Source organism: Ursus americanus, chromosome 12, assembly GCF_024610735.1.
Source record: "Ursus americanus isolate L20-20 chromosome 12, mUrsAme1.1.p, whole genome shotgun sequence".
Classification (NCBI taxonomy): domain Eukaryota; kingdom Metazoa; phylum Chordata; class Mammalia; order Carnivora; family Ursidae; genus Ursus; species Ursus americanus.
The window spans coordinates 71,187,211-71,208,858 of record NC_142138.1 but is presented as its reverse complement, the minus strand read 5'-3'; the positions used below and the strand labels follow the sequence as shown (position 1 = coordinate 71,208,858).

The 21,648-nt window shown below is 48.0% G+C and overlaps 1 protein-coding gene across 6 annotated transcripts in view; it reads right to left on the bottom strand.

Annotated features, from left to right (window-relative positions):
* The window catches only part of RIIAD1 (regulatory subunit of type II PKA R-subunit domain containing 1), a 26,505-nt gene extending 4,857 nt beyond the window's left edge, over positions 1-21,648 (bottom strand). Inside the window, exons 1-5 of one of the 6 annotated variants that reach the window (XM_087866295.1) lie at positions 21,495-21,648; positions 20,944-21,020; positions 16,408-16,454; positions 6,245-6,582; positions 3,758-5,735 (exon numbers count right to left, since the gene is read on the bottom strand). In XM_087866295.1, the coding sequence (XP_087722421.1) occupies positions 6,443-6,582; positions 16,408-16,454; positions 20,944-21,020; positions 21,495-21,578 (348 nt within the window). In that variant the 5' untranslated portion in view covers positions 21,579-21,648 and the 3' untranslated portion in view covers positions 3,758-5,735; positions 6,245-6,442. Of the gene's footprint in view, positions 1-3,757; positions 6,583-14,464; positions 14,576-15,182; positions 15,311-16,407; positions 16,455-20,943; positions 21,021-21,494 lie in introns of those variants that run through there. The other 5 variants (XM_045790523.2, XM_087866296.1, XM_087866297.1 and 2 more) reach the window with 5 other exon arrangements.

The following is a 21,648-nucleotide window of genomic DNA, read 5'->3' as shown; positions in this document are numbered from 1 at the left end:
GGAGCCTGATGTGGAGCTCGATCCCACAACGCCGGGATCACGCCCTGAGCCGAAGGCACACGCTTAACCGCTGTGCCACCCAGGCGCCCCGGGCCTAGCCTCTTAACATCAGTTGTTCCAGCTGAAAAACTGGCTCAGGAAGACTTCCACCTCCACCCATGAAGTGATCACAGCTACAGAAATGACCTTCCCACTATAAATAACGAAAAATACAGACAAAATTATAAATGTTTATGGATATTGGAAAGCAGGTAGTGCAAAACTTCATTAAATGAGAAAAGGGAAATGAGGTGAGCCCTCTGATTGCCGCAGTTTATTGCCTAGAGGTAGTTTCCTGCACTGTAGTGTAGGGCGCAGTACAAAGGGGAAACCTAAATAAAGCCGGAGATTAGAGCTGACGGAGGATCATGAAGTCCCACCTCCCCCTCCAGTGCCAAAGCAGTTCATAGGAAGTTAAATACAAGTTTAAATTTCGATTCAACCTCATAATACAAAAATGTCCAGGTTCCAATAAAAAGTCTCATCATGGGTTGCCTGGCTGGCTTAGTCAATAGAGCAGGTGACTCTTGATCTTGGGGTGGTGAGTTCGAACCCCACATTGGGCATAGAGATTACTTTTTAAAAAAATAATAAAGTCGTTACATATTGGGGAAAAAAAGTCACTCATCATACTAGGAACCAGGAAGACCTCAAACTGAGTGAACAAAGATAATCAGTAGATGCTGATACTGAGATGACAACACAATCACCAACAGGACCTAATCAACATTTATAGAACACTCCACCCAGCAACAGCGGAATAGACCTTGTTTTACGCTCCCACAGAACATATACCAAGATAGACCATATCCTGGACCCCAAAGAAAATCTCAACCAACTTAAAAATGGAATCATACAGAATGTGTTCTCTGATCACCATGGACTCAAGATAGAAATCAACAATAGAAAAATAGGGGGGGATATCTTACAATACTTCAAAACTAAATGCACTTCTAAATAATCCATGGGTCAATGAGGAATTTTGAAGGGAAAAAAATTTTAAATACATTCAACTGAATAAAAATGAAAACAACAGGGGCGCCTGGGTGGCACAGCGGTTAAGCGTCTGCCTTCAGCTCAGGGCGTGATCCCGGCGTTATGGGATCGAGCCCCACATCAGGCTCCTCCGTTGTGAGCCTGCTTCTTCCTCTCCCACTCCCCCTGCTTGTGTTCCCTCTCTTGCTGGCTGTCTCTATCTCTGTCAAATAAATAAATAAAATCTTTTAAAAAAAATGAAAACAACATATCAAAATTTGTGTCACACAGCTAAAGCAATGCTGAGGCAAAATTAAAGCACTAAATGCATATATTGGGAAAGAGGAAAAGTCTAAAATCAGTCAATCTTAAGTCCCACCTCAAGAACCTAGAAAAAGAAGAGCAAAGTAAACCCTGAGCAAGCATGGGCAAGGAAACAATAAAAATAAAAGGAACCAGAAAGCAATGAAATTTGTAAGAGAGAAATAGAGAAAATCGGTGAAACGAAGAGCTAGTATTCTGAAAAACATCAATAAAATTGACAAACCACTAGCAAGACTAATAAAAGACAAACTACAAATATCAGGAATGAAACAGCATATCACTAGAGACTTCACAGTTATCAAAAAGATGGTAAGGGAACACTATGAACTCTATATGCATAAATTTGACAAAATCCTTGAAAAACACAAACTACCATAACTGACCCAATGTTAAATAGATCGTTTGAATAGCCCTGTAACAAATATGGAGAATTAATTCATATTTTAAAGCTCCCCTCTTTTCCTCCCCTCATAAAACTCTCAGGCCCAGGTGGTTTCTCTGGAGAATTCTGCCAATGTTTAAAGAGGAAGTAACACTAATTCTATATCATTTCTTCCACACAATAGGGGGGATACTTCCCAATTCATTTTGTGAAGCTAGGATTACCATGAAAACAAACCCCCAACAGTACAAAAGAAATACAGTCCAATATCTCTCATGCATATAAATACAAAAATCCTTAACAAAGTATCAGCAAATAGATTTTATCAAATTATGGTGAGATTAATATACCATGCTCAAGTGGGGTTTATTCCAGGGATGTAAATCTGGCTCAATATTCAAAAATCAATCCATGTAATCTACCATATTACCACTCTAAAGAAGAAAATCACATGATCACATCAATTGATGAAGAATCATTTGACAAAAAGTCTGTTTTTTAATTTTCTCAGAAAAATAGGAATATAGGGAAACTTCTTCAACTTAACAAGAACAACTACAAAAAGTCTACAGTTAAGATTATACTTAATGGTGAAAGTCTGAGTGCTTTTCTAAGATCAGGAACCAGGCAAGTATATCCGCTCTCACCCCTCTTCTTCAGCATAATGCTAGCAGTTCTAGACAGTGCAATAACGCAAGAAAGAGAAGCAAAAAGCATACAGGCAAAAGAAGAAACTCCCCATTTACTGATGACATGATTGTCTATGTAGAAAATCTCAAGGAGTCTACAGGAAACTAAAAATAATATGCGCGCACACACACACACACACACACACACACACACACACACACACACCACATGGACACCAAAATTAAAAATATAACACTCTTTAAAATTGCTCGAAACTATGTAGGTATAAATCTAATAAAACACACGGACTTATGTGCTGAAAATTACACAACATTGATGAAAAAAATCATAGATCTAAATAAATGGAGAGACATACTGTGTTCATGGATCAAAAGACAATATAGTAAAGACGTCACTTCTTCCCCAAATAGATAGGTTTAATGTAATTACTATCAAAATCCCAAAATTTTTTGTAAACATTTACAAGATTGTCCTAAAATTTATATGGAAGGCAAAGGAACTAGAATAGCTTAAAGAATTTTGAAAAAGAAAAAAGTGTGGGATATCAAGTCTGCCCGGTTTTTAGATTTATTAACACAGCTACAGTAATCAGTTCTGTGCGTAACTACAGGTGGAGGGATAGACACACAGATCAATGGAACAGAATACAGTCCCAGGAACAGACTCACAAATATGCCCGAACTTTTTTTTTTTTTTTTTTTTTTTTGATAAAGTTACCAAAGTGATTCAATGGAGAAAAGGTAGCCTTTTCAACAAATGCTAGAGCAGCTGGACAGCCATCGGCACAAAATGAAACTTAACCTACGTCTAACACCTTATACAGAAATTAACTCAGAATGGCCATGGACCTAAAAATAAACTAAAACTCTAAAACTTTTTTTAAAAAGTAGAAAAATTTCAAGATCTATGAAGAAACAAAGAGGTTTTTTTAGGATTTTTTTCAAAACAAGCTCATCAGTTTTGTTTTCTTAAGATTCTATTTATTTATTTGAGAGAGAGCACGCGCATGCAAGGGGGTGGTGCAGAGGGAGAGGGAGAAGCAGACTCCCTGCTGAGCAGGGAGCCCAATGCGGGGCTCAATCCCAGGACCCTGACATCATGACCTGAGCCGAACCTAGACACTTAACCAACTGAGCCACCCAGGTGCCCCTAAAGATTTTTAAGTAATCTTAAACCCAACATGGGACTCGAACTTAACAACCCCAAGATTAAGAGTCACACGTTCTACTGACTGAGCCAGCCAAGCACCCCCAAAGAGCTCTTAAATTTGACACCAAATGATCCATAAGAGGGAAAATCAAGAATTTAGACATCATTAAAATTTAAATATTATGCTCCTAGAAAGCCCATGTGAAGAGTATGAAAAGACAAGCTACTGGGAAACAAGCAGTATCTTGAGTATAAAAAGAATTCTCAAACTCAAAGTGAAAAAAACTACAATCGGATCAGAAAATGGCAGAAGACCTGAACATATATTTTACCAAAAAGGATATATAGAGGGAAGATAAGCACATGAAAAGATATTCAACACAATTAGCCATGAGAGAGATGCAAATTAAAACCACAGTGAGTGGGACGCCTGGGTCGCTCAGTCGTTAAGTGTCTGCCTTCGGCTAGGGTCATGGTCCCCGGGGTCCTGGGCTCAAGCCCGGCATCGGGCTCCCTGGGGAGCCTGCTTCTCCCTGTCCTGCTCCTCCTGCTTGTGTTCCCTCTCTCACTGTTTCTCTGTTAAATAAATAAATAAAATCTTTAAAAAAAATAAATACTAAAACCACAATGAGATATTACAATACACCCATCAATATGGCTAAAATTAAAAATTGTGACAACACCGAAAGCTTGTGAGGATGCACAAAACCTGGTCAGATACTGCTGGTAGGAATACAGGCTGGGATAGTTGCTTTGGAAAAGAGTTTGGCAATTTCTTACAAAGGAATACCCTTACCATTGAACTCAGCCGTCCCGTTGCCAGGCATTTACTAAAGAGAAATGAAACGTTACTAATGAGGTATTAATGTTCATAGGAACTTCATGAGCCCAAATGGAAACAACCCAAGTGGCCATCAGTGTTACATAAACAGTGGAATACTACTCAGCAAGATGAAGGAACTAATGATACCCACCACACTGAAAAATCTAAAAATGTGCTCAGTGAAAGAGGTTGGACACAAAGGACTACATGCTATATGAATCCATTTATGTGAAACTCTTATGATAAAGCATTTAGCAGTGGCTAGGAGCCAGAATTTTGGGTGGGGATTGGACTGCAAAGGGACCACAGCAGTGATGGGCTGTGTTTGACAACCAGCTTTCAGTGGGAAGGAAGCCCTGGTTTGTAGCATTTGCCAATTTCTATATAGATATATAGATTTTATTATTTATTTTTTTAGAGAGGGAGAGAGAGAGAACATGTGAGAGCACAGGGTGGGGGTTGCAGAGGGAGAGGGAGAGAGAGAATCTTAGGCTCCATGGTCAGTGCAGAGCCTGATGCGGGGCTCGATCTCACGAACTTGAGAACCAAGAGTCGGACGCTTAACTGACTGAGCCACCCAGGTGCCCCACATTTGCCAATTTCTGTGATATAAATACCTCTTCCACTGACGATTTCACATACCCAGTGTGACATCACTGAACACTGGGTATGGAAGAGATGCTAGTAACAACTGGATCTCACTAGATGGTGTAAGTTGGCTCCAGTCCAACACTGCGCACAAGAGAAAGACCCTGGCTGCCTCTCCAACCTTCCTGCTCAGTGTGGTAATTCAGTCACTTTGATCCCTGTTGGTTGGCACCCACCACCTGCCCGTTTCGGCGTCCGGCCATCCCCCTTGCTAGCAGGGAGTGCAGGTCTGTGACAGCTCACCGCCGGCCTGTAGAGCAAGGCCATCCCTAAGCTCCTCGGTGAGCCTGGTGCCTGTCTCACCAGGGCTCACTGTACCCCTTCAGTAGACAGACCGCCCCTTGGGCCCTCTGATAGAGCACAATCATTTGGAGCTTTCTGGCTTTACATAGCATATTTACTCTAACATGCCCACTCGGTTGATGCCTTCTTCCACCACCTACCATGGCTGTTCTGGCATTTCTGCTTCACTTACTGTGGGCCATGGCTTCCTCCAAGTTCCTAAGAGGCAATATTAACAGTATCTCTTGGGGTCCTTGTCAGAGTATTAAGTCCTGTATCATGGGAAAGTGCTTCCATACCCAGCTACTCACCCTTATGTCCCACTCTCCTTGGTTCAACACTCTCAGAATCCAGCCTGACACATCTTCAACCATCTCCAGCCAGTACGTGCCGGCCAGGCCCACTGGGGCCACCAGGCAGTCTTCCGTAAGGGGGTACTCAGCTGCGTAAGGGAGGTACTTCCTGCATAACAGGAAGAAGTGGGTACTTTTGCAGTTCCAAGGGATGCAGGAGAATGGGGGATTCAAGATTTTTTAAAGCATCAACCCAGATGTCCCACCCCATGTGTCAGGGCCTCACTCCTTCCCAACAGACCTGCCAGAGGTAAGAATTCAAACTTCTCCAGAGCTCTCCTACTCTTACAGGTAAATGCTGGACCTTCTCAGCTTTTTGGGTCCTCTAGATACAAGAGACAAAAGTCTCTTCTTAAGTTGCCAAGGAGGACCTCAGGCTTTACAGTTGGCCTTTAGTTGGTGATGAATTACCCTCAGCCTTTCATTGTCTTTCTCCAATGCATTCAGAGCCTCCAGCAGCAGCCATCCAATTCCATTGTCTTTGTAACTCCTCAAACCTGATATCTTTCCCCGACCAATGTGTTCCCTTCCCCCAGGATCCCATCCTAGTTCACAGCTAGTGAGGGTTTTAACAATTGCACTGAGCCAGCGTCCCAGGGCCATGCATGCTCTACCTACCACCAGTGATGGGGTCCTCTCCACCAGTTTGCCCACAGGTGATTCAGCTTTAAAATCCCAGTTTGGTCTTTCTGTCTCCGGCGGCGGCAGTGAGAGCAGCTGCTGCCACGTCCGCCCACCTGCACTGGACGGTCATGCTGAACAGCTCCAGCTTCCTGATCAAGAGGAACAAACAGGGGCGCCTGGGTGGCTCAGTCGTTAAGCGTCTGCCTTTGGATCAGGGCGTGATCCTGGAGTTCTGGGATCGAGCCCCACGTCGGGCTCTTCCGCTGGGGGCCTGCTTCTTTCTCTCCCACTCCTCCTGCTTGTGTTCCCTCTCTCACTGGCTGTCTCTCTCTCTGTCAAATGAATAAATAAAATCTTAAAAAAAAAAAAAAAGAGGAACAAACAGACAAACACCACCGAGCCCAGTAAACTGCCAGCTCGCAGCTCCTTCCACTACAACTGGCTGATGCCCCACAAGACTGTGGGCGTGGGGCCCATGGCCAATGGCAGAGGTGCAGTGGTGGTCGGGAAGCGGAGATCGAGCCAGCAAATACCCGCCACCTCCTATGTAGAGACGACCATCGACAAGAACACCCCGGGGCCTCCCTCAGCGGCGTCAGACACAGGACCCGCGAGAACAATACCACCCAGATCTGCACAGGGCTGCCAGAAGCCTGTGATGATGAAGAGGAAGCCCCCCCACTCCAAAGCAATAAAGATGTCAACCACCTCAAATAAGCACATATATATAATAAACTAAAATCTCAGCTTAGAATCTGCTTTCCTCAGTAGTCTTGGCCCTGATTCTTGCCAGGTTGTATTCCCTGGGAAACATTTTTTGAGATGGAAATCTGAGTGAAGGTTTATGTCAGGACCGACACACCTGCAAGAGCCCGAAGCCACAGCTCCAGACAGAGGGACTCTGGAGCTGTTGCGACCCTTCAGAGTTGTCCCCCACAGGGGCAAGGGAATCAGACCTCTATACTCCCACACTGAGCAATGGTTACTGGCTGTCTCAGGAGGGGGCATAACTTCGATGATTTTTCAGTGAAGGACCATAAAGGGGTCTCAGCTGAGAACCGTTAGCCGCCAAAATTCCCAGCAGTGCAGGCAGGAGCGAGGACACAGGGTGAGTGCTTCTGTCCTGCAGGGAAGCATCTGGACGGTGCACCATGGAGTCCATACAGCCCCTGAAGTATGAGGAGTGGCATGCCTAGGACAGCTAGAGACAACTTTTCTCTTCTCCATGGTTCGGTCTGTTGTTTCACTATTGGAAGGGTCATCGGCTGAGGGGAAAAAAGGCAGAAAGTAGCATATTCCAAACCCTGCTATGATCTATTGAATACATGTGAGCAAGAATACACCGGGCTGGGGCGCCTGGGTGGCACAGCGGTTAAGCGTCTGCCTTCGGCTCAGGGCGTGATCCTGGAGTTGTGGGATCGAGCCCCACATCAGGCTCCTCCGCTATGAGCCTGCTTCTTCCTCTCCCACTCCCCCTGTTTGTGTTCCTTCTCTCGCTGGCTGTCTCTATCTCTGTTGAATAAATAAATAAAATCTTAAAAAAAAAAAGAATACACTGGGCAGCTTGCCTTCCTCAAGGGCAGCATTTCCTTTCCTTACACTCAGTACATGTTCCCATAGCGTCTTGTTCAAGACGATGTACAGAACAGTGAATTCATGAAACTCGTGTAGCTGGAAATGACCTCGAGTGAGAGAGTTAGCTTTCACATGCTAGTTGAATGAATGACCCAATTTTGTCCTCATGTGCAGCGAGCTCTAAGACTAAGCTAACTACCCAGAGGTATAATACTTCCATGCTCCTGAACTGTCCCCTAGCCACATCTTGTCCTCCAAGCTTCATAAGTCTAGGTATTTTTTTTTTCTAGCATGAAATACTGGAATCACATGAGAATGGAAATCAGGAGAGTGCCAGCCCCTCGACCACTCGGTCATCTGTGGGCAAGTTTCTTCATCTATCACTAGGATTGGACTTGGTGATCTAAAGTAATTTCCACTTGGAGAAATTCTACAGTTCAGTGCTCTTTGGCATTTGGTTTTCTTCTCTCTAGTCATAAAGTGTGGAAATGAAACAGTAATCGATTTAGCCTCTTTTCATCAGATTTTGTTTTCAGGTCCTTGTTAATTGGACAATGAAGCTACCCTATGGCTACCAGACGACTACTGGCATTTTGTTCTCCCAGCCCCCAGAGATTCTCTCATCACTGTAACTCTTTGAGGAGTCTGTGCTGTCACCTCTCCGCCCTGATGACCAAAGAATAGGCTACTTTGTGAAGTCCTGCTTTTGAAGGACCTCAGATTCCAGCCCACCTGAGGCTTGTGAGAGTCGGGGTCAGAAGTGTGACTACTGGGGCGCCTGGGGGCTCAGTTGGTTAAGCGTTTGCCTTCGGCTCAGGTCATGGTCCCAGGGTCCTGGGATGGAGTCCTGCATCGGGCTCCTTGCTCAGCGGGGAGCCTGCTTCTCCCTCTGTCTGCTGCTCCCCCTGCTTGTGCTCGCTCTCTCTGATAAATAAATAAAATCTTTATTAAAAAAAAAGTGAGGGAAGACTTCAGAAAGAACTTTCCTTGGAGGAAATGAGAATTGCCCCTTAGAGTTGACAGTGGGGAGACACGGTGTTAGACAGGCCTCCAATCCCGATCCAACTGTTAGCATCCTGCTCCCACGTTAGGGGACATTGCCTGGCCACCTCCTCTGCATGCCCATCAGGCCTTGCATGTTTCTCTTACTTCACCTTTTTAAACTGTATTATAATTATGTATCTGTCTTCAGTCACTAGACTGTGAGTTCCTTAAGGAAAGAGTATCTTTTTCCCAAAATTTTGTGTCCTGGGTACATAATGTACCGTAATATTTGTTGAATAAATGAGTGGGCAAGTAAGTGAATGAATGAATGAATGAATGAATGAATGATCAACCTTGCAAGGTTTCTTTTTTCCCTCACTTTTAAGAAGGACACATCTAGTGAACTCATGGGGCAGAACTGCCAGAGACAAGGCCCTGGATGTTTTAACTTCAGAAGAAACTTCCTTCTACGAGAAGGAAGGAATCTGTGATTCTTTCCCCTTGCTCAGCCTTGTTTCTCCCCTCCTGCTGCCGGTTTCACTCGGGGTGTCACTCGCCCCAGACCAGGCGGTCTCCAGCGGCTTCTCCAGCTCTGCAGCCATGCCCAGGAGAGGGCAGTAGAAGCCTGTCTGGCTAGAAGGAGGGCACCTCACTTTCTAAATGTTGCCCTTCTTCCTCGCCACCCTATGCTCCAAGACTGGGGTGATCCCTACTGCAGGCCCGTGAGAGCCACTGCCCCAACTGTGAGGAGCCGCAGCAGACGCAGCTCACTCTTGGTCACACGGTGGCACAGCTAGGCCCGCCTGTTAGTCCCCATTACCTCCAATACCAGGTCCAATCTGTGCCACATTTCTAAGAAGTTCCTATCGTTTTTAGCCTGAAAGATCTCAAGAGATGAAAAATGCCAGATCCCTGCACGCTCAAGCATCTCCCCTTACAAAAGCCCATCCTTGACCCGACTTCCCCTTCTCACTACTGCCTTTCCTCCATCTCCTGTCACGCCCATGCTTCTAGAAAGGCGTGTGCACCCACACCCACATCCCCACCTCACCACGGCTAGAATTCCACTCCGTCCAGCTCCCATTGACCCCCCCCCCGCAGTGATTCATACTAATTTCACCCACACCCCAATTACAAACCCGTAGACATCTTTGGGTCTAAATCTATCTCCCCATCTCCCCTGCTCCCATCTACTTCCCTTCTGTGTTAGTGAACGATCCCATCACATCTCCCTTTGCCCATGCAGGAAACCTAGAAGTCATTCTAGAATCTATACCCACTCTTATAACTCTACCCCATTCAAACCACAATCCTGCCAGCTCTCTTCCTAAATATGAGACTCTATTTCCTGTTGCCACGTCCCTGTGCAGATCGGGCCTGGGTGCTGCAGCTCAGCCTTCATTCAGCCACGGGTGCCAGGACCCCAGTGACCAACATGGCGGACCAAGCCAGCTCTCGCCACAGCTCCAGGCCACAGTCATAGGAAAACAAGCAAACAAGATCATATTCGACAGCGACTGGTGTTGTGAAGAAGATAGAGTGATAAGAAAGAAGATGGCGGGGGATGGGTGTTTAAATTAAATATTAAAAATGCCTGGATCCATAGGAAAGGACTCAGAGAAAGTGACAAGAAGCTCTCTAGGGCACTGTTGTCTGGCTAAATAGTCAACTTCCCAGCCTCCCTTAAAGGGGCCCATGTGCACAGTTCTGGTCAATGAGATGTTAGTGGGAGCTGGCAGAGGTGGAGGGGGTGTACTGGGGAAGACCTGCTTTCCAGAAAAGAAAGACCAGTATCGCTGGTATAGTCCCTTCCTGCTCGTCCTTCAACCATGAGGGAGAAAGAGGGAACTGAAGAGGCAGGCCCTAAACCAACACTCCAGATTGCCCTGTGAGAAGAGAAAGGCCTGCTCCCTTAGCAGAGGCTTCCTTTCGGAGCAGAGCGTCCCAGCTGGGACCCCCAGCCCTGTGAAGACCTGGGGAAGAACAATCCAGGCAGAGTTCAAAGGCCCTAACTTCAGAACTCCCCTGGCATGTCTGAGGAAGGGAGAAAAGACCTGTGTCTGGAACACAGACAGGTGGGAGGTAGGGGGCAGAAAAAGTCTGAGGGATAGAGGGGGTCTCGCAAAGCTTTGAGGCCCCTGGAAAGCCGTCTGGATTTAAGTGCCTGGAAGACCATGGAAGGGTTTTAGGCGGGAGAGTGACATACTTTGATTTAGGTTTCTTTTCTTTCTTTCTTTCTTTCTTTCTTTCTTTCTTTCTTTCTTTCTTTCTTTCTTTCTTTTTTTTTAAGTTTTCTTAACTTGAGAGGGCACGAAGGGGCACGCAAGTGGGGGGAGGGGGAGGAGAGAATCTTCCAGTAGACTCCCTGACGAGCGAGCGTGGAGCCCAACACAGCCCATCCCAGGACCCATATGATCAAGGCCTGAGCTGAAACCAAGACGCGGATGCTGAACCAGCTGAGCCACCCAGGCGCCCCTGGTTTAGGTTTCTTGAAAGGTCATTCTAGCCGGGACAGGGAGAAGGAACTGGTGAGCGCCGACACTGCTTTGGGGCTAACCCAACAGCAATTCCCACTCATTTCTGGACACCGTCTTCTCTAGAAGCTAGAGTTAAATGTTCTCTTGTCCGGTCTTGGGAGCACTTGGGTGGCCCACAGGACCCTGGTCTGGCCTGTGAGACGCAGGCAGAAAGGACTTTCTGGGAAACTGCTTTCCTGACCAAAGGGACGGACCTGGCTGGCGTGGCTCTGCTGCCTGTCCCCGCCAGAGTGCAGAGGCAGCCCGTCACGCTGGTGGGGCCACGGGCTAAAGCCGAGAGTGGAAGGGATGGAAGCCTGGTCTGGGTCCTTGTGGATACCACTGAACTTTGAATCTCACCTACAGCCAGACATCCTACTGGGGGAGAAAAACAAGGCTTTATTTGCGTCAGCCACTGTAAATGGGGCTTTCCGTTGCACCGGGCACAGTCGCTCTAGGGGACAGGGGACAGCTGGCTGCGGGCCTGCCAAGACATGAGTGAGCCATGCCCTGGGAGGCGGTGGGGACTACAGGTCTTTCCACTTATAGTCTCAGCTTCCTCTAGTCTGACTTCCACACGCCAGCACTTCCTAAATGTAAATCTCTTCATGAACCCCTCTTGGCTTAAAATTTTTGGCCAGCTCGCCATTGCCTGGATGACAAAGATCAGCCCCCTGAGCCTTGTGTGCGACGCTCTGTGCGGCATCTTGTCCCTGCATCATGCCCGCCTCCAATCGGACCCCCTTGCCAACCCTGCCCAGGTGCCAGGCACTGTCCCTTCCTTACTCCTAAGCCAGCAGCCTGGAGAGCTGCTAATTACACGTCTTGGTTTATAGATGAGAAACCTAACCTCAAGAAAGTTCAGTGGCTTGGCCAAGACCCCACATCTAGTAAGTGGTGGGTCAGGATTAAACTCTGTTATGCTTTCAAAACAAATTAGGGATGTATTTTCCTCACTTGTCAAGAAGTCTGAAGGCAGGCATTTTGCTGGGTTGTTTAAGTGCTCAAAGATGCCACCAGGACCTCAGTCTTCTGATCTTTCCTCTCTGATACTTTGGAGGACTGGCTCGGGCACCCTCCTGCTTGTCACTTCACGGCCTTACCGTGGCCGCTCGGGTCTAGACGTCACATTCAGGCTCATGGGAAAAGGGAAGGCGACACCGACTTACTCTGTCATCCCCCCCCCCGCCCCAATTCTTGTTAAGAAAGCAAAAGCTTTCCTAGAAACCCGCAGGACACTTACCAGCACTGCCCCTCACTGCAAGGCAGGCTGGGAAACCAGGGAACGTGGTTGCTGTGGTTGGCTTAGAAGAAATATCATCTAGCACTTGGGGCTGAGCCCATGGCTGCCCTCAACGAAGCTGGTGTTTGGTCAGCAAGGAAGAAAGGGGTAAGGGGGATGGGCAGGCGACACACAGGGTCTGCTACCACCACCCTGCTCAGCAAAACGGAGGCACTTGCGGTGCCTTGGCTCCCCCAAGCCGCTCTCCACAGCTGCCAGGCAAATCCTGCCCCACCCATCACACGCCAGTTTCCCTGAGGCCTCCCTCACTCCTGCAGGTAGCGCAGGAGCTCTGTCTTCCTCCTCCTCTAGGTGTACCCCCATCTACCACAGCTGTCTGACTTCATAGTCTTTATAGTGGCTGATAGAACATGACGGCTCACTCAATTACACAAGCACTCTCTCTCCACAGATGCTTACTGAACACTACAAGCCAGACACGGGGCCAGCAGTCAGGAACGCAATAGGGAGCAAGTCCGATTTTTAGATTTGGTCCCTGCTCTGATGGAGCTTTCAGTCTAAAAGGTGAGCTATCCGGACAGTTAAAGTTTGTGGAGAAAAGCTGCACATCTCCTCCCAGACCATCAAGCACCGCGCGGCAGGATGACCTCCCCACCTTGCCATCAGACCCCAGCACATGACGTCACACAGAGCAGATGCACTAGGACCACATGCCAAATGCATTCTTTCCTTGGCTTTGAAATATATTCTCAGTGAAATGCATTTCTTATTTCTGCCAGGAACCCCCCAAGAAAGAACCACTGTCCTCCTGCAGTATCACACCATGCACTCAAGCATCTGAAAACCACTTTGCCCTCTCCCCACCTTGTAGCAGGCCTCTCTTCCCAGGAAAGCTTTCAAGAGAGTCTAATTTAACACTTCACATCGGAGGTCCTAATACACGTGGGTTTTCTGCTGAAGGCGTCATCTGGATTTTCTAAGCAGGGATACCTCACTGTCAGAGCCCTAGCTGCTGAAGCGTGATTCTGAAAGCACTTGAAATAACTCTTCAGGTTCCTGCTGCATAACTTATTATGCATAGCTTTACTAGTCCTCTCCACGCCCGACTTTGGTGCCCTTCCACGATGGAGGGGCTGGTAGCCGGGAACAAGATGGACAGAGACAAGTGAAAGAAAGAAAACACAGTCCCTGCTTTGGGCTATGCCTCTGTTGCCATGGTGACGTGGACCCCAGACACCCAGGTGAGAGGTCCTTCATACAGTGGATTGTGGCTGGTGGAGGCCAGAGAGGTGGGGCATAAACACAGAAGACATCCAATGCCTTCTGGGCCTGGAAAGGATGTCAAAAGGCCAACTGGCCCCCTCCCCTGCCTGTTAGCCAAATGGATGGGCAGCTCGTTGCTTGTTGCTAAAAATCCTCAAGAACGAAGTCTACCACCTCTGAGTCACCCGTTAGATTCATATTTCACAAGATGCAGGACCCTGGTCTTCTTTATCCAAGCTCATTTTCTCACTGTCCTTCCAGACCCGTTAGAAAAAAGTTAAACCACCACCTGTACATGCCATACGGTAACCTGGGAGGGAAGCTGGGGAAAAAAAAGAAAAAAGAAAAAAAGAGCCGTGCTAAAACGTGGACGTGGCTTCCGGGCCACCCCGATCAGCTGTGGTCCTCACAGGGTCCCCAACCCTGTTCTTTCATCCAGCCTTGGCTCTGAGAGCAAGAGGCCTGGAAGGGAGGGAGGACACAGTGTGAGGCACACGTGGGAGCAGCCCGCCGACCTAGCCGAGGCCCACCGGCTGCCGCAGACAGACAGCCCTGCCACCTGGCAGGTCAAAGGAGGGGTGCAACAGCTCTCCCTGCAGGATGGCTTCCTCCTTTGGAGTGAAACACAGCAGAGAGAGTGGAATGATCTGTTTTTAATGAATATCTTTAAAAGCCTTTACAACAGCCCAAGACAGCTCGGAACCCCATCCTGATAGCACCAGGGCTCCCTTGCTTCCGGTGACCCTGCAAAATACAAACGGCACTGTGACATCAGGAACGTGGCTTTTTCCCTCCTCACATGAAAAAATCCCAACCTGCAAAATCCTTTCAGAAATCATCCTGCCTGAAAAATGGGAGATGGCTCTCACGGCAGAGCCTGAAGAGGGTGGGGAGCAGGAACGTCCCTAGTCCAAGAAGCCACGAGGGAAACCATTCCCGCCCCTTCCAGGAGCAATGGGAACCCCGTCTGCTCCCAGCGCTGGGGACAGAAGGAAAAGGCCACCAGCAGAAGCACTGGATATTTTGCAGTCTGACAGCGGGGTCTGGATACTAGGAGCCCCACCCGCGTTTCCCCGCCAGTCTTCTCTCCCACAGGATTGCGCCGCCTCTCCGACTCTGTTTCACTAGGCTCAGAAGACAGATGTCTTCCTGCCACGGACATGCCAGACAAACCCTGGGCTGCTCTTCACAGCCCCTAATTCCCCAAAATAGTGTCAAGAAAACGAAACACTTGCATGAAACTTCTCTGCAGCTTCTCCCTTTGGTTTCTTTCACACCCTGGGCCGAGAAGCCAGTGCTTATTTTGACAAGAATGAAGAAGCCTCTGTCTCTAAGTGAGGTTAACACCCACCCTGAGGCTGGATTCTTTCTGGTCTCTCTCAACAGCTGAGCATCATGATTCTGCTAATTAAGCTGCTTTCTTCTCCTTAATTAGCTGCATGTGAATCTTGTTGGGAAGTCTTGGATCCGTGAAATAGTCTGGGATAAGAATGCAAAGAAGAAATGATCTAAACCCCAGGGGGAAAGGTGGGGAGGGAGACCGCTTACTCCGCCCAAAAGCGAGGACGGCCCGGCCTCAGCAGGGCTGCTCCTGGCGGCCCTGCTTGCCAACGTAACACAAGTCACAGCAGATCCCGTGGTCACCGTCCCTGGCTGGAGGAGTGCTGAGTCTCGCAGCTCAGCGTTCCCAGGAGGGGCTCACACAGGATGGCTCCCGTCCCTTCCACACTGCCCTGCAGTTCATCAGCTTGCTGACGCACAGGGAGCCCTCAGAGGGCTGAGGGATCTCTGGGTTTTCTGCTCCCGGCCCATCCTGGGGCCCAAATAAATGCCAAGTGTTATTCTTGTCTCAGTTCAGCTTGCCAGCTCGTCTCTGAGATATCACGCCCTCTCCGCTCTGAGAATATCCTCTCAGAGGAGAGCCAGGCTCTTGCACGATGACGACAGAGGAGGGTTTTTATACACCCAGCATAATGTGAATCAGAGACAGCATCTGCTGTGGCAGCAAAGACGCACTAGATTCAGTTAGAAACGGTGTGAGGCCATCACCGACTCCCTGAGCTCACAGGCCCCAAGAAAGCCTCCACCCGGCCCTTCCCTCTAAATACCGTTGACCGTAAGCCAGCTGGCGCAGTGGGGCCCATGAGGATCACCTGGGGGCCTTTACAACTGTGGGGCTGGGCCCCAGCCTGGGCTAACTAAATACCGACCTCTGGGGGTGGGCCCAGGCCTCAGCGTGTCTTAAAAGCTCCCCAGGTGATTCCAATGTGCAGCCAGGGCGGAGAACCCTGCTTTAGGGTTCCCAGGGAAAGAGCTGCCAGTATGTTCCTTTGGGAATCTCAAGAATTCTTAATCCTCACCACAAGGAAGCTCTGCCTCATTTCTTATCTGTCCTCATTTTGAGGAAATGACAATGGAGGAAAGAGCCTTCTGAAAAAAGCTCCCCAGAGGGACATCAAGTAAAGAAGTACCCCGGACTCTGCAGGGAGAATCATGGCCTTGTCCGAGTCTAAATTTGCAACAATACTCCTCCGGCTGGTTTCTCAAACAGCCCAAACAGCCATTGCCTTACTCACCTGCAGCAAATTCTTGGATGTTGCCTGGTCTTTTCAAAAACATTTCTCTGGAAAACAAGAAGGGACAAGGATAGGAGTAAAGCAGGCTTGAAGGCAGGCTGCGCTCAGTGTCGTCGGCGGCTGGTCCCACCTTTCAGGGAGCAGAGTGACCCAAGACACACCCATCTGGGAGTCAGCAGAGGACTCCTGACAAAGACCCTTCCATTCGATATTTTCCTTAGGCTCAGGCCCTGAGGCAAGAAGCAAAACATTCTAAATGACACTAAGCTCACCTCACAAGACAGCTGTGCCCCAGCCAGTCGAAGCTTGTCATTCATTTAACAAACATTTTCACAGAACCAGAGACCAAGCCAGGGACAGGTGGTGAAGATGAAGGACACCCTGCCTAGTCCTTGAGGGCTTCTTGTGTGGTGGGACATATACGCAACCCCACGGCCTGGTGACTACATTTAACCATGAGTGCCCACAGCAGTCGGGGCACGATGCAATCAACAAAGCGGAGAGGACAGGCTCCCGCTGCTGGTCTGACCACGGGCACTGACAAGGCCTGCAGCGCCGCTGCTGCTGGGGCAGGGAACATGCCGTATCTCACAGAGAGTTTCATGGTAATAAAGAATGTTCTCAAATATCATCTCACTTTACAACAACCCTGTGAAACAGCAATGACCGCGCCCCATTTTACATATGAAGAAATCAAACCTTCAATGGGTTAATCATTTGCCCAAGTTCACAAAGCGAGTAAACAAAGGGCAGGGAGCCCAGGTCTTGCGGTTCCAAGGCCAGTGCTCTCTACAACATATCCCCCTGGCCGTGGCTGCCTGCCCACCAGCCTGGAGAAAGGCCCTGCCAGCCCAGAAAGACCCTGCCTCCCAAGCTTTAAGAATTTCACTTCCCTTCTCCTTGAATTCCATTTGATAATTATTGAGCACAAATCCTGTGTAAGTAACTATACGAGATATGAGGGATTGCTTTTTTTTTTTTTTTAAGATAAAATACAGCACCACCTCAAAGAGATTAGTCAAGCAAAAGAGAACAGGTAAGTTCCCAAATGTCCGAAAGGCCAAGCACCCTGCAAGAAGTGCTATAAGAGGGTGTTAATAGTGTGCTGTGGACATGGAGAAAGGTTACTGAGAGCAGGGCCCCAGAAATCTTCACAGAGCAGCTGGCGCCACTTGATTTCAGTAGACAGGACAAGGGCATCCCAGACCCAGGGAAGCAGCAAAAGTAAAGGCCCAGAAATGAAAGGAGAGAGCCCATGTCCTACAGATGGTGAACTCCTCAAGAGGAGGAACTGGAATATCCACCTTTGTATCCCCAGGGTCCAGAAGTGTCAGGACCCCTGGGAGTGTCAGTGCCTCCTGATGACGTCGGTGGGGAGGTCAGTGGAATGATCAGAGGTTCCATCTGGCTGGGATGGCTGGGAGACACAGAGAGTAGTCAGGAGCAAAGGAGCCCTATTACGGAGAGCCTGGAAGGCCAGGGAGAGACATTTATACTCAATTCAAAGGACAAGGGGAATGGGTGCCTAAAGCTCAGACGAGTCTCACAGCGGAACATACGCAGCCATGAGGACGGAGGGTCGATGAGACACAGTTGAGCAACGGAAGTCAGGCACAACAGAGCATGTACTGGAGAGTTCCACATATATAAAGTGCAAAAAGGCCAAACAAATCCATGCTATGAGAAGTCAGGATACTGGCTACCTTGTGAGGGGAAGTGCTTGGAAGGGTCTCAGCAGGTCTGAGATGCTAGTCAGGTTCTATTTCTTGACCTGGACCCTAGAACCATGTATATTTTCATCTTGTGAAAGTTCACCCAGTTTAGGTTAGGCCAGTTTTCATTATATTTCAACGGAATGTTAAAAAAAGTTGGGGGGGGGCAATGTTGTGGAGCCACCGCAGATTTTTCCGGCCAAGGAATGACATAATCAGTTCTAAATTTTGGGAAGATTCATCTGCTGGCTACTTACAAAAATATCTAATAAAGCCTTTCTACAGTTTCACACTCTGCTGTCATATCTCCAGCCTAAAACCCTAGATCTCCGGAGGCCTAAAATAATCTAGATCCCTATTCTTTTTAGTCTTCAGGTCCAAAATTCAAGGTATTAAGAGTTCCGTACACTGTATATACAAGTATGCCCTGGAGAGCTGTGACTGAATCACTGTAAGTCATCACGATCTGGAAAACCCAAGTGGGGAGCTCGCTTCCCAACAAAACCACTTTAGAGCTTCTCATGGGTTGTGGTAAGTCGAGAGCAGAGACCTGCAGAAGACGTGAGGGCAAGCATGCCGCCCAGGATTCTGTCCCCTCTTCTCCATTCCTCTTTTCCCAAGGGAAAAACCATCCGAAGTATCCAGTACAGATGAGGGGCTGATTCTAGTTCATCCCGGTATCTTCCAAAGGAAGGAACAGTAACACCAAAAACAACAAAAGCAAACCCTCAAACTTTAAACACTTCTTCTCCCCCTCCCACCCCCACCTCAGAAAGAGGCCTAAAAGGGGCCAGGAGCATTTCCTGTAGGTAATTTCAGGGACAGCAAAGGGAAGAGCCTGGTGGCCTACCTGGCCCCAGAGGTGGGGATGACAAGGAAGGGAAGGGGCTGTTCTCACAGCAGCCAGGCACAGACATCCAGTTCCTCCTGGAAATTTCTCCTGGACAGAGAAGCTGGGCTACCTCTGACTCGTGACTAAAAACACCACCCTCTTCATTCACCACCGCCTCCCACCACCACTCATTCCTTGTGTTTGTGAACAATGTAAATGGTGATTTAATTCAGGCTTTTAACATCTATCCCCAACCTGACTGCTGGAATCATCCCTCACTTGGACAGCAAACTCCCCAGGATAGGAATGAGGTCAACCTTTATTTCCCTTTAGAAGAAAAAGTACAAAAAATGATGACCTGATTCCCAGGACTGACATTGACAGAAGACCCCTAAACTATCTTTTGCCTAAGCCTTACCCCAGGGTCAAATAAAACCAAACTTCATAGAGAAATTTCTATTTTCCCTTTCTCCATCCCCTATCTGCCCTGTGAGAATCTGCTGCCATTGGAGAAATGACCAGGATATGAAGAATAGTGAGATCCTGGAAAGACAAAAGAGCCTGGAAAAAAGACGCTGCTCCAGGTCTACTTTTGATAAGACAAAGAAGAGCCCCACCTCTGGCTCCCCAGCTCCTATGAGCTTTCAACCCAACACAGTGGAAACACCAGGGGTTTGGATCCTGGTTCAGCATCTTGGGGAAGGAACCTCACCTCTCCCGCTGCAACATGGAAGTGATAAGCTATGTTTTGTGGTTGCTGGAAGGCTCAGCACAAGTACCAAGACATCATACAATGTGCAGGCACCGGAGACCTAAACATGGCTGTGCCAGCTTGGGGTTTTGGTCCAGGGACAGAAACATAAGATGGACACTGAAATTCCAATTCAGGGTGATAAAGGCTAACGTAGGAAACCAACACAGTGCCTGGAAATGGAAGCCATTCTTATTATTTAAACCTTGCCTATTTGTCTGTAGCCAAACAGTATTTGAGATAGCTCTATTGTTTTCATCCACTGTTGCTCCGAGGTTTTTTTTTTTTTGTGACAGTTCTTTGCCTTTCATCCCATTAGCAGAGTGCTCCCATTCAAACAAACGCCACGCTGCAGGGCAATGTACGGGAAAGAAAAACATGCTCCAGGATATGGTGGAAAATAGTCTCTTCCCCAAGACTTAACAGGGGAATGGCTTTCAGCCACTGGAGTCTTTCCACAACAAGTCTCTCAGGGAGAGAAGGGCCAGACACCTGAATTTTTTTTAAGTTCTAGTGATCTTGTTAAGCTCCTCTGATGGAGAAATAGTGTTCTACACCCAATGGCTGCCTGTGGAATTTCTCAATGCCAGATTACCTCTTCCAAGTGTCAGGAGATATGCATTTATCCTTACAGCTAAAATGTCTGACTATTAATATTTTTGAGAATTTAGAGATAATTTAAGAAAACCTCTAGAAATAACTCAAGAACACCCTGGGTGCCACAAATCTCAGAGTTAGAAAAACTCAATCTTAGGGGCGCCTGGGTGGCACAGCGGTTAAGCGTCTGCCTTCGGCTCAGGGCGTGATCCCGGAGTTATGGGATCGAGCCCCACATCAGGCTCCTCCGCTATGAGCCTGCTTCTTCCTCTCCCACTCCCCCTGCTTGTGTTCCCTCTCTCGCTGGCTGTCTCTATCTCTGTTGAATAAATAAATAAAAATCTTTAAAAAAAAAAAAAAGAAAAAGAAAAACTCAATCTTAAAAAATTGTCTACCTAAAAAAAAATTAAATATATATATATATTTTAATTTATGTAGTTTAACATATATGTATGTACATGCATTATTTTATTTTATTTTATTTTATTTTATTTTATTTTATTTTATTTTATTTTATTTTATTTTATTTTATTTTATTTTTTCCTACCTTTCTGACCCTAAAGGCAGCAGTCACTCATCTCTCCCAACCAAGATTTGGTAATAGTTTCCACTAGCTGTCAAGGCCGGTTGGGAAAACCACCTACCTGAAGAAACCACTTAGGAGCAACTCCACTTCCTTGTGGGTCCTCAGGTATTTTTCGTTAGCAATCCGAGTCTGAATCTAGCGGGATGAGAGCAAAAGGTCACGCTCCATGAGGAGGCCGATTTCAGGGTTCAAGCCCTGGGGGTGTGAAGGCCTTGGGGAACCTAGGTGTGCATTTGACCTGGGTCTTTTCCCGGGATGTTTGAAATTTTAAGCCGCCTGTTTTATGACAGACCAACAGTTGCTCAGTGGGGCTCAGGGTCTCCACCGTCCGGAAGTTCTTGTCTGTATCTAAGTTACTGTCTCCGGCAGTAGTTTCGGTCCGTTTCACCGGCCAGATCCCTGTGGTCGTTCTTCCTGCACTTTCAGGCGCCTGTCAGGCTCGGTTCAGGGCTCCGGAAGCCAGGGTTCCGCCTGGGGTCTCCCCCAGCCTTCCGCCAGTTCATCTGGGAACAGGCTCCCGCGGCCCTCCTCCCGGACGCCCTCCCGGTCTGCAGCCCTTGTCCTAGGGGGGCTGACTTTAATGGAGGCGGAAGTCGGGGGCGCACCCACCTTGAAGTTGCGCAGCTGCTCCTGCTGCGCGGGGCTCAGCGCCCCTGGGTCCGGCCCCAGAAGCCCGCCCTGCAGCGTCGCCATCTTGCCCGGGTCGTCAAGGCGACGGACCACGCGGCGGCGAGGCCCCGCCCCACCCCCCAAGTCCGGCCCT